This window comes from Pseudophryne corroboree, chromosome 2, assembly GCF_028390025.1.
Source record: "Pseudophryne corroboree isolate aPseCor3 chromosome 2, aPseCor3.hap2, whole genome shotgun sequence".
Taxonomy (NCBI): Eukaryota; Metazoa; Chordata; class Amphibia; order Anura; family Myobatrachidae; genus Pseudophryne; species Pseudophryne corroboree.
The window spans coordinates 184578169-184594980 of NC_086445.1; the positions used below are offsets into that span (position 1 = coordinate 184578169).

The following is a 16812-nucleotide window of genomic DNA, read 5'->3' on the forward strand; positions in this document are numbered from 1 at the left end:
AATCCACTCACCGGACACAGAAAAGCAGGCCAGGCAGCCCTTGGATGCAGATATCCCTTCCAGGCTAGGATGACAGTCCAGAGCAGTGGGGCCGTCTGTGCAGCTGTAGTTAAAATGGCCGCCGGTCTCACAGTGCCCTCACCCCTTCTCCAGGAGTACCTGCGTTCCCTCCGGGAGTCAGGGCCCCGAATCTCAGCCTGTCAGGAGGAGGAGGACCAGCCGCCTTCCCCCCCGCCGCTCCGCGGCGTCCAGCGGTGACAGCGGGCCGCCGTTCGAGCTCTGGGCGCAACGTGGCCGGGAGCCGCCAAAATTGAGGCTGGGGATCCGGAGGAGGCACAGGCCGCAGAGCCGGAAGTGTGCCGCCGCAGCCGTACGGACCTCGGGGAGAGCGGAGAAGGACGCTTGCCGGTGCCCCGCAGTGTGGGGAGAGGATGCAGGCTAGTCAGGCACACCAGAGGGGGTCAGGATTGTGTTGCAGGATGAATTAGCCAGGGAGCTCCCAGGACCTGCTGCCTACTCTTGTGCTGCCGTGGCCACGCCCCCGAGGGTACACATGTTTAAGGAAAAGAAACCTGAGGTAACATTCCCCCATCTCATGAGCTGAACGCGTTATTTGAAAAAGCTTGGGAAACTCCAGACAAAAAACAGCAGATTCCCAAGAGGATTCTTATGGCGTATCCTTTCCCTGCACAGGACAGGGTACAGTGGGAATCCTCGCCCAGGGTGGACAAAGCTTTGACGCGCTTATCCAAAAAGGTGGCGCTACCGTCCCCAGACGCGGCAGCTCTCAAAGATCCTGCTGATCGCAGACAGAAAACGACTTTAAAATCAATTTATACACATACTGGTGCTTTACTCAGACCGGCTATAGCATCGGCTTGGGTCTGTAGCGCGGTAGCAGCTTGGACAGATACCTTGTCAGCTGATATTGATACCCCAGATAGGGATACCATTTTGTTGACCTTAGGTCACATCAAAGACGCAGTCTTATATATGAGATACGCTCAGAGGGACGTCGGACTACTAGGTTCAAGGGCCAACGCGATGGCGGTCTCGGCTAGGCGAGCACTGTGGACCCACCAATGGACAGGTGATGCCGACTCAGAGGCATATGGAAGTTTTACCTTACAAGGGTGAGGTTTTATTTGGGGAAGGTCTCGCGGACCTAGTTTCCACAGCTACTGCGGGTAAATTTTACCTCTTTGCCTTATGTTCCCCCACAGCAAAAGAAAACTCCACAGTATCAGATGCAGTCCTTTCGGTCGCATAAGTCTAGAAGAGGTCGGGGCTCTTCCTTCCTCACTAGAGGTAAGGGTAGAGGGAAAAGAATGCCTGCTACGGCTAGTTCCCAGGAGCAGAAGTCCTCCCCGGCTTCTACTAAATCCACCGCATGACGCTGGGGCTCCACTGAGGGAGGCCGCATCGGTGGGGGCACGTCTTCGACTCTTCAGCCACGTCTGGGTTCAGTCGGACGTGGATCCTTGGGCAATGGAAATTGTATCCCAGGGCTACAAGCTGGAATTCGAAGACGTGCCTCCTCGTCGATTCTTCAAATCGGCTTTACCAGCTTCTAATTTTAGCTGCAATTCAAAAGCTGTGTCAACAGCAAGTGATTATCAAGGTTCCCCTAACACAACAGGGGAAAGGGTACTATTCAACCCTATTTGTCGTCCTGAAACCGGATGGCTTGGTCAGACCCATTCTAAATCTAAAATCCCTGAACCTGTTCTTAAAAAGGTTCAAGTTCAAGATGGAATCGCTCAGGGCAGTCATCTCCAGCCTGGAAGGGGGGGATTTTATGGTGTCATTAGACATAAAGGATGCATACCTTCACGTCCCCATATATCCTCCTCATCAGGCATACCTGAGATTCGCTGTACAGGACTGTCATTACCAGTTTCAGACGTTGCCGTTTGGGCTTTCCACGGCCCCGAGGGTGTTCACCAAGGTAATGGCAGAAATAATGGTGCTCCTACGCAGGCAAGGAGTCACAATTATCCCGTACTTGGACGATCTCCTGATAAAAGCGAGATCAAAGGAACAGTTGCAGGGAGTGGGAGTGCTACAGCAACATGGATGGATTCTAAATCTACCAAAGTCGCAGTTGGTTCCAACGACTCGGCTGTCTTTCTTAGGCATGATTCTGGACACAGAACGAAAGAGGGTTTTTCTCCCGAGGTAAAAAGCCCAGGAACTCCAGAACATGGTCAGAGACCTGTTAAAACCGAAAAGAGTGTCAGTCCATCAATGCACTCGAGTACTGGGGAAAATGGTGGCGACCTACGAGGCCATCCCCATCGGCAGGTTTCATGCGAGGACGTTTCAGTGGGACCTTCTGGACAAGTGGTCCGGGTCCCACCTTCAAATACATCAGAAAATAACTCTCTCCCCCAGGGCCAGGGGGTGTCTCCTGTGGTGGCTCCAGAGTGCTCACCTTCTAGAGGGTCGCAGGTTCAGCATTCAGGACTGGGTTCTGGTGACCACGGACGCGAGCCTCCGAGGATGGGGAGCAGTCGCACAAGGAAGGAATTTTCAGGGACTGTGGTCAAGTTAGGAGGCTTGTCTACACATCAACATACTGGAATTGAGGGCCATATACAACGGCCTACGACAAGCGGAGAATATTCTTCGCGACCTACCGTTTCTGATTCAATCAGACAACGTCACAGCCGTGGCTCATGTAAACCGCCAAGGCGGGACAAGGAGCAGAGTGGCAATGGCGGAAGCCACCAGGATTCTGCGCTGGGCAGAAAATCACATAAGCGCTCTGTCAGCGGTATTCATGTCGGGAGTGGACAACTGGGAAGCAGACTTCCTCAGCAGACACGATCTCCATCCAGGAGAGTGGGGACTTCATCAAGAAGTTTTTGCAGAGATCACAAGTCTTTGGGGACTTCCTCAAATAGACATGATGGCGTCACTCCTCAACAAGAAGCTTCGGAGGTATTGTGCCAGGTCAAGGGACCCTCAGGCAGTAGCGGTGGACGCTCTCGTGACACCATTGGTGTTTCAGTCGGTCTATATGTTCCCTCCTCTTCCTCTCATCTCAAAGATACTGAGAATCATAAGGCGAAAAAGAGTGCAGACAATACTCATTTTTCCAGATTGGCTTCGAAGGGCCTGGTATTCAGATTTTCAGGAGCTGCTCACAGAAGATCCATGGCCTCTTCCTCTCAGGGATGACCTGTTACAGCAGGGGCCCTGCGTGTTCCAAGACTTATCGCGGTTACGTTTGACGGCATGGCGGTTGAACACCAAATCCTAGCTGGGAAGGGTATTCCGGAAGAAGTCATCCCCACTCTGATAAAGGCTGGGAAGGAGGTGACGGCGAAACATTATCACCGTATCTGGAGCAAGTATGTTTCTTGGTGTGAAGCCAAGAATGCTCCTACGGAAGACTTCCACTTGGGCCGGTTTCTCCACTTTCTACAGACTGGAGTGGATATGGGCCTAAAGTTAGGCTCCATTAAGGTACAGATTTCGGCCCTTTCTATATTCTTCCAGAAAGAATTGGCTTCTCTCCCAGAAGTTCAGACTTTTGTAAAGGGAGTGCTGCACATCCAGCCTCCTTTTGTGCCCCCAGTGGCACCATGGGACCTTAACGTGGTGTTACAGTTTCTAAAATCTCACTGGTTTGAGCCTCTTCACTCTTGGAAGGTGGTCATGTTGTTGGCCTTGGCATCTGCAAGGCGGGTGTCCGAATTGGCGGCCTTGTCTCATAAGAGCCCCTATCTCATTTTCCATGTGGATAGAGCAGAGTTGAGGACTCGTCCTCAATTTTTGCCTAAGGTGGTTTCATTGTTTCATATGAACCAACCTATTGTGGTGCCTGTGGCTACGGGAGATTTGGAGGATTCCAAATCCCTTGATGTAGTCAGGGCCTTAAAAATTTATGTAGCCAGGACGGCTCGAATTAGGAAAACAAGCTCTGTTTGTTCTGTATGCAGCCAACAAGGTTGGCGCTCCTGCTTCTAAGCAGACTATTGCTCGCTGGATCTGTAACACGATTCAGCAGGCTCATTCTACGGCTAGATTGCCGGTACCAAATTCGGTAAAGGCCCATTCCACTAGGAAGGTGGGCTCTTCCTGGGCGGCTGCCCGAGGCGTCTCGGCTTTACAGCTTTGCCAAGCAGCTACTTGGTCGGGTTCAAACACTTTTGCTAAATTCTACAAGTTTGATACCCTGGCTGATGAGGACCTCATGTTTTCTCAATCGGTGCTGCAGAGTCATCCGCACTCTCCCACCCGGTTTGGAGCTTTGGTATAATCCCCATGGTCCTTACGGAGTCCCCAGCATCCTCTAAGACGTAAGAGAAAATAAGATTTTAAACCTAACGGTAAATCTTTTTCACCTAGTCCGTAGAGGATGCTGGGCGCCCGTCCCAGTGCGGACATATTTCTGCAAGACTTGTATATAGTTCTTGCTTACATAAGGGTTATGTTACAGTTAAGATCAGTCGTTGACTGATACTGTTTGTTCATACTGTTAACTGGTTGCGTATATTCCAGGTTATACGGTGTGGGCTGGTATGAATCTTGCCCTTAGATTACCAAAATCCTTTCCTCATACTGTCCGTCTCCTCTGGGCACAGTTTCTCTAACTGAGGTCTGGAGGAGGGGCATAGAGGGAGGAGCCAGTGCACACCCATTCTAAAGTTCTTTGTAGTGCCCATGTCTCCTGCGGAGCCCGTCTATACCCCATGGTCCTTACGGAGTCCCTAGCATCTTCTACGGACTAGGAGAAAAAGATTTACCGGTAGGTTTAAATTCTTATTATTTAATTCATACTTTTATGCTGTGCAGACTAATTTCAATATGCCCTCTCCACCAGCCAGATAACATAGGCTGCCAGCCCTGCTGTTAGGGATTACTGTGGATAGGAGCTGTAACTGTTTCTTTTGTTTCTCAGATGTATGAAAATTTTGTTGAAGAAATTGACGCCATTGATAATGGGATATCACAGTTTGATGGAGAGCAGCGGTACAACATAACCACCAACTTGAGTTCCCGAGTGGGACACCTCAATCCCCGCTGGAATGAACCGGATCAGGACACGGAAGTAATAAACATCTCCGCACACATCTTACATACAGTGTGGTAGAACATTGGTGTCAGAGAGCCTCCGTTCCTTGATTATGTTGATTTATTAATAACAGATGGTCAATACCGCCTTATACAAGAGCTAAAACTTGTGGCACTCTGACCTCAAAAATTGTATTTGCTTATTTATGCCTAGTACAAGGTAAAGCCTATAGTAAACCGTTATCTCTCTGTGCTGGATGGAAGCTAATGAGTTGTGTCCCCCCTCTCCTTTCCAAACTTGGTTAAACCCCCAACTGATCTCCTAACACCCCTAGTGATGATGTGTACTTAGAGTGGGATACTTGTCTGTACTGCTGTGACAGAATCTTGGCTTCGGGCTTGTCGTGGTATTGATCGTTGGCTATAGTCCAATACCACTGATGACACAGCAGTATAAATTGGTACTTCTCATGCTACAGTGGCCATGTTCCCATATGTTAACATTCAAAATTAATTGATCTATTTCTCTGTCATCCATCTGGGGGACGCTGCGTCTGTACTGATGGGGTTAGCGTGTGTGGGAGGGAGCTTTGGCACAGAACCTATCAATAGAAACTCCTCCCCTCTCTAACCCCTCCCATCTCCAGCCTGACCAGCCCAACACATCAGTTTAAGTTTTGTGCCTGGAGAGTGCAGGCACAGTTCCTGTCTATTAGATTTTAGTTAGGATCTGCTTCAATAAAATAAAACAAAACAAATAAAACCTAAGTCCCTGTGTACAGGCGACAGGTATCCGAGTGTGGGGTCTAGTTCGTGAGCTCTCCCCACTCTATGCAGCCTACGGGGTAGTCACCACTCCTGACACTGGGCCCCCCCTCTCTCCTATCCGTTGGAAGGCTTCTATGGGTATGTTCTGCAGCCACAACCAGGTCCCTGTGTTGGGCTGTTTTTACAGTGTTATTTGATTATGTGTGTGTGTGTGTGTGTGTATGTGCGCAGCGCGCGCTGTGCTGGTTACAGCGCGCGCGGTGAAGGGAGAAGCGATGCACTTCACAGCCGCTCTTGGCGACCATGCTACGGCTCTTCTTCTTACTGGAATTGTACCGTCTAATATTTAAGCTATTGCTTACAATACTCAGAACTTACTCCGTCAGCCGGAATTTAGTTTCTATCTCGTATCAGCACTTCGTGCTATTTGAATATATTGTCACCTTTTGACTGTTATTTTCTTCATGAACCACTGACTATCTTAATTTTGTGAAACCATTAAAATTTGATTTTTAATCTATTCTGACTAATCTATATATTGTTTAAAGTTAAGAGTGCGCCCACAAAAGAGTCTTCTTTTCTCCTTATTGTCTCAGGATGGCCAATAAGCCAGACAAATCTGCTAAGAGGAAGACAGGTTGTGCTGTTTATTTTGCTTGTTCCCAATGCGGATCCAAACTTTCTAAGGGTAGCACGGATCCAGGTTCTCTCTGCACTACATGCTCTGGGACGCCTGTAGTCGAGCAGTCTAGTGGGTCGACAGATCAGTCGGTACCTCTCTGGGCTAGGAACATGGCTGATGCTATTGCGGATTTGTGTCAGTCTCAGTCAGGTTCTCATACAGATCAGCCTGCGGAGGAACCACTTTGGGCTAGGAATATGGGTTAATGTCTGTCGGATTTAGCACAGTCTATTAATAAAATTGTGACTACTTCGGGCTCAGCAGCCTCAAAACGTCAGCACCCGCTACCTGCTATCACCTTTCCTGGTGAGGAGGCAGATCCAGACACTCCTTTGGAAGAGGGAGAACTGGATCCTGAGTGGGAAGATTCTTCCGCTTGGGAAGAGGAGGAATTGTCGGTAAATTCAGGTGTCATTTGAGGCCATACTTCAGACACTTAATGTTCAGGATACGGTGGAGGCGGAGACTTCTTCTGCCTTTTTCAGACGTCAGAAGAGACCAGTAACTGTCTTTCCTTCCTATACACATTTTGCAGATATTTTGAAAGAACCTTGGCTTAAGCCGGATTCAAGGTTTCAGGCTCCTAATAAATTAAGGTTTCTTTATCCCTTCACGGAGCAGGATACCAGGTTCTGGGAGACTGCTCCAAAGGTGGATTCTCCTATTTCTCACCTGGCGAAGGCTACGGTAATTCCTTCAGTGCAGTCAGTGACATTGAAGGAAACCACGAATAGGAAGATTGAAGCAATTCTTAAGTCTATGTTTACCTTATCAGGTGTTTCCCTGCGTCCAGTTCTCGCTGGTGCCTGGGTACTTAAAGCTGTAGATGAATGGTTGGCGCAGGTGGTGTCGGGGATGCAATCTGATGACCCATCGGAGGCTATCCAACTAGCGGAGCAGATTTCTGAGGCTATCAATTATGTAGGGGAAGCCTTGTTGGATTCAGCTTCATTGCAGTCGCGTGTTTCTGTTCTGGCTGTTACGGCACGGCGTTCGCTCTGGCTTCATGTCTGGAATGCTGATTCTGATTCCAAACAGACATTGACAGCTGTCCCCTTTGAGGGTGAATACCTCTTTAGTCTGGAACTTAAGAAGATTATCTCCGATACCACGGGTGGCAAGAGTCCTTTTCTTCCTGTTGCTCCTCAGAAGCCAAAATCGACTAAGTTTCGTTCCTTTCGCACTCAGGGCAGGGGCAGTTTCCAGTCCTTTCAAGCGTTTTCCAGGTACCCACGGAGAGGTGCATACCGTGGTAGGGGATCACTGGCATCCCGCAGGCTGGCGGTTAAGCCAGCCGACAAGCCTACCACATGACGCGGGGAGATCTTCGGAGGGATCCTTGTTACCGGATCGGTGGGTGACGGGTAATATCCCGAGGGTACATTTTGGATCTGGAGGAACCTGTTCCAGACCGTTTTTTCATCACTCCCCTTCCAAACGATCCCTCCAGACGACAAGCACTAATTCAGGCTACTTTCTCACTTTTACGAGACGGAGTAATTCTTTCAGTTCCCAGGCTACAACAGGGTCAGGGTTTTTACTCAAGTCTTTTTCTCGTAAGCAAACCGGACGGTTCGTTTCGACCCATTTTGAATTTAAAAAGCCTGAACCCGTATCTCGCTGTCCAAAAATTCAAGATGGAATCGATTTGTTCGATTATCGCGGCAATGGAACAGGAGGATAATTTGGCATCTATCGACATAAAAGACACGTACCTTCATGTTCCAATTTGGTCCAGTCATCAGCATCTGTTGCGGTTCGCAATCGGTCCTTGGCACTTCCAGTTTCAGGCTCTTCCTTTTGGTCTCTCCACGGCCCCTCGAGTGTTTACAAAAATATTGGGCCATGTAGTGGCGATACTCAGATGTCAGGGAGTCAACTTTACTCCTTACCTGGACGATTTGTTGATAAAAGCTCCGTCTCCAGAGCTTCTTCAACAACATCTGCGACTCACCACAGACACTCTACAATCTTTCGGATGGATTGTGAATTTCCGGAAATCTTACTTGACTCCCTCTCAGGGGATGATTTTTCTAGGTCTCCTTTTCAACACAAAAAGTCAGAGGGTTTTTCTGCCTGAGGACAAACTCCAGGACCTCTAGTCGAAAGTCCGTTGCCTGTTAAAATTACGGCGGGTCTCCATTCTCTGATGTATGCAAGCACTGGGCAAGATGGTGGCGACCTTCGAAGCAGTACCGTATGCCAGGTTTCATGCTCGGGCCCTTCAATCTCCGATATTGGGCTCTTGGAATCAGGCGGGCCCACGTCTGGACTTACAATTGTGCCGCCTGTCGACTCAGACTCGACAGTCTCTTCATTGGTGGCTTCACAGTCCGAATTTAACAACACTGTCTGGTCTTGGATGATAATCACCACGGACGCCAGCCTCACCGGCTGGGGGGCAGTGTTTCAAACCCACCACTTCCAGGGACTCTGGAGCGGTCAGGAATCGCGGTTACCAATCAATATTTTGGAGTTGAGAGCAATTCGCTATGCTCTGTTTCAGGTACAGACCAGTGTTCAGGGTCACCCGGTACAAATTCAATCAGACAACGCCACGGCGGTGGCTTACATAAACAAACAAGGAGGAACTCGCAGCTGGAGAGTGATGAAGGAGGTTGGACATATACTCCAGTGGGTGGAACGGTGGATCCCGACTATCTCAGCTATTCACATTCCAGGCGTCGACAACTGGGAAGCGGACTTCTTAAGCCGTTACATGATACATCCGGGAGAGTGGGAACTTCATCAAGAAGTCTTTCTAATTCTCGGGTCTCTCTGGGGAACACCCGACATAGACCTCATAGCGTCTCGTCTCACCCGAAAACTGCCCCAGTACGGGTCCCGGACTCAGGATCCTCAGGCGGCGCTGATCGATGCATTGACAGCTCCGTGGCAGTTTCAACTAGGATACGTATTTCCACCATTTCCTCTGATACCGCGACTGCTTCAACGCATTCGAAGAGAGGGTCTTCCAGTCATTCTTGTGGCGCCAGGCTGGCCTCGTCGCCCGTGGTACTCTCTTCTTCGCAGCATGGTAGCCAAAGACCCGTTCCGGCTACCTCTGCGACCCGATCTACTTCTACAAGGTCCTTGTCTCCACCACGATTTAAGTCGTCTGGCTTTGACGGCATGGTTCTTGAATCCAGGATATTAAGAGCTAAGGGGTTCTCTAGGCCAGTGGTAAAAAACATGCTTCAAGCTAGAAAACTGGTTACTTCTCGTATTTATCATAGGGTATGGCATATCTACATAGCTTGGTGTGAGAAGCGTGGACTATCACCACACCTTTTTCGTTTACCGCATCTATTGTCCTTCCTTCAGGTGGGATTGACTAAAGGACTTCGTTTATCCTCCCATAAGGGTCAAGTTTCGGCATTGTCTGTTCTTTTTCAAAGACGTTTGGCTATTATTCCGGAGGTTCAAACGTTCCTTCAGGTTGTACTCAGAATTCAACCTCCTTTTTGTTCCTCCGGTTCCACCCGGGGATTTAAATTTGGTTCTTCGGGCTCTTCAGAAGCCTCCGTTTGAGCCATTAGAAGTTGTCGACTTGCGTTTTCTTACTCTGAAGGTGGTCTTTCTTTTGGCCATTGCTTCGGCCAGGCGTGTTTCTGAGTTAGCCGCTCTTTCGTGGCATTCGTGTTATTTGTTTCCTCACTTTCGAAGTTGGCTGAGTGAGCATTAATTTTTGGTACAATATAGTGGAATCCTTTGCGAGATGCTCATTCACTACATTGGGCCTGATTCATGTCTGTAAGTACAGCAAAATAAGCAAGTAACTTTGCCTGGAACAAACCATGTTCCATGCAAGAAGGCCAAGTAAAAAAATAAGTTAAAAAAATATATATAAATAAATAAAAAAATTAATATATATATATATATATATCAACAAGGACAAATGAGGCGGCACTGAGTCTTCAAACAAATTTAGAAATTGTAATGGTGCATCGGTGCACCATTACAATTTCTAAATTTGTTTGAAGACTCTGAGTGCCGCCTCATTTGTCCTTGATGGTATCCATCTGGTAGCTATACCTGGAGGAGGGCACCGGAGCAAGTCAGCCCCATTGCCGGGGGCACTGCCCAGTGCCGGAGCATATAACTGGTTTTTTTTATATATATATATATATATCTATATATATATATCTATATATATATATCTATATATATATATATATATATATATATATATATATATATATAGATATATATATATAAAAAAAAAAAAGCAGAATGACAGCACTCAGTAAAAATCAAATTAAACTGACATGGTGGTGCAGGGGGTCCTGGAAATTGATACAGACACTCACTTTTGCAAAAGAAAAGAAAAAAGACCAGCACTCACGTTTTGATGATGAAAAGAAAAAAAGGGGTTTATTCCTTACAGAAAAAACATCTGGACATGATCCTAGTACTACAGCCCGACGGCCGTTTCAACTCTCCGTGGTTTTCGTCAGGCAATGGTCTTTTTTCTTTTCTGTTGCAAAAGTGAGTGTCTATATATATATATATATATATATATATATATATATATATATATATAATATATATATATATAATATATATATATATATAATAATTTTTTTTGTGCAGGGTAAATACTGGCTGCGTTTGCATGTAGCCCAGAAATGTTAGCTTTATTTTTACACTGAAATTTAGATTTTGGTTTGAACACACCCCACTCAAAACTAATCTCTCTGCACGTTACATCTGCCCCACCTGCAGTGCAACAAGGTTTTGCCAAGTTGCTTGCTTTTTTGCTTTACTTGTGAACATGAATCCGGCCCATAGCGTACAGGTCTAGCAGTAGCACTGAGGCCAAGATGTCCCACTGCAGTGATGTCTGGAGAGTATGCATTAAATGCACGTTTAAAGCGAGTACAAAGTCTGAGTAAAAAGTTTCCACACCAACATGTATGGGCCCTTACTTTAAAAGACAGCTAGGTTGTTTTAAGGGGTGTAGTATGGTATGCCGGCGGCCGGGCTCCCGGCGACCAGCATACCGGCACTGGGAGCCCGACCGCCTGCATACCGTCAGAGTGGCGAGCGCAAATGAGCCCCATGAGGGAGAAAATTTGTCGGATCCCGGCGCCGGGATCCCGACAGTCGGCAACCTGAAGACCACCCGTTTTAAGACTAGTTCAACTTCAGACCTTTTAAATAATGAAATACAGCAGGCTTAGGGTGAACTGTGGAGGATTAAATGTAACAGGTTCAGATTTATTTCAAGCATTGGATGCATTGCTTTAAGCTGGGGCAGTGTAAAGAAGGAGCTCCCTGTGGTACCTTTTGTGTGTAATACATGTATGCAACAGATTCAGCATGTTATATAAATGTAGCTTAATGTGTCTTCTGTTACTCTTGACTCCCAATTCTCCTTGTAGACTGGCTTTAAGAAGGCAATGGAATTGGTAGGGACGGAGTTTGTATCACGTCTGGACTTTTATCACCGATCCTGGCTACCGGCTCGCTCGTTGGTGGAGGAAGCAATCAGACAAAGATTCCAGGTCCAGTAGCTGTGTTGTATGACTAGGTTGCTATGAGGGTAAATCGCTAGTGTCACAATGCTGGGGTCATGAATTCAGGGCCTGATTCAGAGATGTACACTAATGCCACCGAGGCTGCCAATGTGTACGCAGCGTCTGTGATCCGCAGCCGCCCAGATTTGTATTGAGATGCCCACCAGCTGCTTTGTGAGTCCCAGCAGCTGGATATAGTGAGTGCTGGTCACAGATTAGTACATTTTAACGGTCTGAATAGCTCTATGGTCGCACAGCATGCGTGCAGGAGTAAGTCACCAGAGCCATTACAGCTGCATATGGGATTACAGTCACAGGCCATGACACGCCCTAAAAACCATCTCAACAGGCCTGCTGTCTTTGCTTCCACTCCCTGTAACAGCCCCCTGATTGTCAATCCCTTTGTGAATCCTATCTGCAATCACAATCGCAAGACCATTCTAGTACATGTGCGTCCATCTCTGAATCAGGCCCCCATTCCCGAACAGTTGTATGTTCGCTGTGTTTACGTGGGTTACATCTTGCACTTTAAAAACAAATTTTTACATTAACCCTTGAGTGTATGTGTTTACCTCTGTGTTAGGGAATTTAGGGGTCTATTTACTAAGCCTTGGACGGAGATAAAGTACCAGCCAATCAGCTCTAAACAGCCATGTCACGTGCCGTGTTCGAAAAATGAGAGGAGCTGATTGGCTGGTACTTTATCTCCGTCTATGGCTTAGTAAATAGACCCCTTAGACTCTTAGCACCAATGGGTCAGGGCCATTATAAGGTTAGCTGCCAGTGTTCATAAATCAGGCCGTAATAAGAGCTCATACGGTTCATGGGACATTATTTATAACTATCTGTAACACTTTTTTTCATCCACTAGGGGTCACTGGAGTACTCTTGGGATATAGACAGGGCGTTGGCAGGGATAGGCACATTTAAATATTTAAATTAGTAATCCTCCACCCCCTCCATACTCCCAAGATGCCTCAGTGTTTCTTTTTGTGCCTCACAGGGAGGGCACGTTTGGAGGAGACCTCCAGACTTTTTATTTAAGGATTTTTCTTTCACTTTTACTCCCAATCCCTTCCCAGTTTACTATAAGCATGGGTCTGGGTTTGGGGGTGCTGCTAAGTGTAGCAACGGCTTGTCAGCGCTCAGGAGAGGAGCCCTGCCATAGACCTAAATCAGCGTTTGATTCAGCCTAAGGCTCCAGGAGCTGGACGAAGCATGTACAAGAAGCCCGGTCAGAGCCTCCACATTCTAAAAGGTAAGGAGCGGTCAGGCAGCTCACACTGATGCCGCTCCGTTGTAAGGGGGAGAAACCATTGTGTTAACACTGTGGGAGCGGGGCGGTCAGCACCGCCGTGTGTGGGACTTCATGTTTCACCTGTCTGCCTGTGTCAGGATATATGCATAAGTCCCTGATTGAGCCGCCTCCCAGCCGCGGTCAGCCACGCTGCCGCCCGCTGCTCCCCTAATTCACATGCCGTCAACTGCCGCTGGCCGCCCGTCACTTCTCACTGGCCGCGGACAGCTCCCACTGCTGCCTCGGCCCGCACACGCTTGCCTGATTCGCCCGCGGATGGCTCCAGCTAGCTGCTGCAGGCTGCCGGCCCCCGCTCACCTCATTGGAGGCTCATATCTTGTAGGGGGAGAAAGGGACACTGCTGCGCTGGCCGCCGCCAGGCTTACAGCCGCAGTCAGTTTGCAGACAGCGGTAGGGGACAGTATAAGGTCCCTAGTACCATATAGTCTCTGCAATAAGGGGAGGCATGAGGGTTCATACAGGCTATTAAGCCTAGGTACAATATTTTATTTGTTTACATATATAGTAATGCGTATATGTTTACAAAAAAACAAACAACCCACAGCACCTGGTGTGGATGCCATTTTCTAATCACTTCCTGTATATTCTTGCAGGAAGTTGCTGTCGATCTTACAACACACGGCCACCAGAGGGGGCAGTGGTGTTAGGACATTTAGTAAAGCACAAGTTTTATAAACTTAGTGTGTACCAAGTGCAGTGCATTCTGTTTTCTACACACTTCTGTTAAATTTTTTTACTGAGTCGTGCGGACTGTTCACTGTTGTACGGTCTGTCTGTGTGCATGATGAGTAACGCTAATGCAGAATCAAAAAAGGAGCTTGTCTGTGATATCTGTGAAAATGTGTTACATGATGAAACTTCCACTTGCACAGTGTGTCTTGCAAATACGGGTCCAAATATGGATGTCTGCCCTGATCCTCCTTGGGCGATGATTTGAAGTCAGAGTTGGCCCCTGCGCGGAAAGACCGTGAGGCGACTAAATCTGATTCTAGGTTAATACCGTCCGAGGAGCCAAAGTGGGCTCAGGATATGTAGTTTACAAAAGACCATGTATAGTTCAACTCCTAAAAGAAGTCATCATTTGTCACAGGCTTTACCGGTTTCATCGGTGTTGCATTCTGACGATTCAGTGCCAGACCTGATATCTCAGGAGGAAGAAGGTGAATTGGGCCAAGAGTCAGCTAGTGAGGTCACTGATAATCTCATCAGGGCAGTATGTCAGGTACTACGTGTCACTAAAGCAGAGGAGCCTCTGTCGAACGAAGTTTTATTTGCTAAAAAAAAACAAAGGGTGACTCTGTGTTTTCCTTATTCAGATTCTCTTAATAAGCATTTAACGGAAGCCTCCGCGGTTTCTGTCTAACTACTTGTTCCCAGAGTCTGACTACTAACTGGGAAAATCCACCACCAGTGGATTCCTCTGTTTCAAAACTTTCAAAAAAGTTAACCATTCCAGTCCCAGCTGCAACAACGCTTAAAGACCCATCAGAGCCTAAGCTAGAAGCTATGCTAAAGTCCATGTTGTCGAAGTCGAAAAATATTGCAGTACACACATCACGTACAAACTACACACAGATGGCCTCCGTGCGTGTACTTGTTCTGCCGTGTGTGCGCATATTCGCAATTTGCGTATGGTCACTCCCGCGGTCCTGCGCATTAGCGCGTGGTATGAGTATTTACGGTAGAGGTTGTGAATGCATGGAAAAGCCATCAAAACACATTACATATTTAATCCAAATAGTGCACAATGTACACATAGTCTCCCTGCACCGCACCAGCAAGTTACAACAGTTTAAATGGTATCAGAACAAAGGGATTCACCTTTACAGGATAGGAGGGGACAGAACAAGGTTATAAGGTGGTGTTTGGTATCCAGCTGTAGGGTATTTTAAGGGCAATATTACGGTGTTGGTTTGCAGAAGATCGCACTTTCCTGCGAATAGTTATGTGCAGGAGCAGAATATAAATATAAACTGTATTTACTGTACATTTGGTATGCGGCGGGAACCCAGAGGAGACCACCCACAAGTGCATCTGGAACAGACATCGCCCACCTATTCAAACCAACCTATGACCTATCCTGTACTGTAAATGACCATCCCTGTGTCCAATGGACAAAGAGATTACAGTATCCATTGTGTTAAGTTTTTGAAGATTGTATAAAAGAGCCAGCTGCATGCCTGGTCACACACAGACTCTAAAGGTTATCTACCCAGATGACTGAGGACCAGACTGGGAAGCGCAGGCGACAAAACCAAACACGTATGTACCATTGACTGTAGCCATTATTCTATTGTATTGCTTTGTTATTGTAACCCCCTTTCAGTAATAATATGCTGTGGTGTCGGAACCCGGCATTTTAAATACAAACTGGTGTCGTGTTTTCCTTTCCCTGCTAAGGTTATAAGTGTATTACTATCACATGTGTAGCTGTTAAGGGCTCACAGAGTATCTTTGGGTGTGTACGCACTGAGTGTACTTTGTACAGCCAGCGTGGCGTTTGTACGCAAAGTACGTACACGGTACGGGGCTCTGTACGCTAATGGTGTAATAAGTACGTAGGTTGAGGATTAAGTATAGCAGCCGCAGTGGCTCCATTTAAAGTGTATGAAATGTCTTTTTAAAGTGTTGCTTTTAGTCCTGTACGTAAACCGACATTTACAATGTATGCAGCAGTAGGAGTGTTACTTAGACCTGCTTTAGTTGGAGTTTGGGTTAATCAGGCTGTAGTTGCATGGGCAAAACAGCTCAGGTTAGGCCTACAGCAGGATCTTTCCAAAGACCAGCTTATATTTCTTGCTGATCACATTTGTGAGTCGGCTGAGTATTTAGCTACGGCTTCTATGGACGTCGGCCAGTTTAGTTCTCGGCTTTTAGCTTCACTAATTGTGGCCCGATGGGCGCTTTGGCTGCATTCTTGGTAGGCCGAGGCGGAGTCAAAACGAGGAATAGAAGCGTTGCCTTATACTAGCGATATGTTATTTGGTCCTGAACTGGACAAATGGATTTCTCAGGCTACTGGGGGAAAGTCTGTTTTCCTACCTTTGCCCGCACCAGTTCCTAAAAGGAAATACGCTGGACCAGCGTTCAAATCTTTTAGACCTGAGTCCTTTCGAGGCCGTGCTCGCGAAACAACCGTACAAAGTAGACGTGGTTTTCAGCAAACCACAACCCGTCATCAAGACACACAGTCAGCTGACAAAACCAGTGGCATGACGGGCTTCCAGCCCATCTCAGATTTGCAGTCGTGGGAGCACGCTTTCAAACATTTCACTTGGCGTGTTTTCAGATGTCCACAGATGGGTGGATCCGCAATTTAGTGTTCAAAGGTTACAAAATAAAGCTCGATTGTCTACCACCAATGCGGTTTTTCAATACAGGCCTGCCTGTGTCAGACAGAAAGGCGGTTCTGTAGACTGCGATATAGTCCTTCGTAGATTCTGCAGTTTTGATTCAGGTTCCAGTTCACCAACAGGGTCAAGGTTATTATTCCAATCTTTTTG

General features: G+C 47.4%; 1 protein-coding gene across 1 annotated transcript in view; it reads left to right on the forward strand.

Moving 5' to 3' along the window:
• The window catches only part of MYG1 (MYG1 exonuclease), a 56961-nt gene that overhangs the window by 23850 nt on the left and 16299 nt on the right, over positions 1-16812 (forward strand). Inside the window, exons 4-5 of the mRNA XM_063952115.1 lie at positions 4910-5059; positions 11857-11979. Of these exons, the coding sequence (XP_063808185.1) occupies positions 4910-5059; positions 11857-11979 (273 nt within the window). The remainder of the gene's footprint in view (positions 1-4909; positions 5060-11856; positions 11980-16812) is intronic.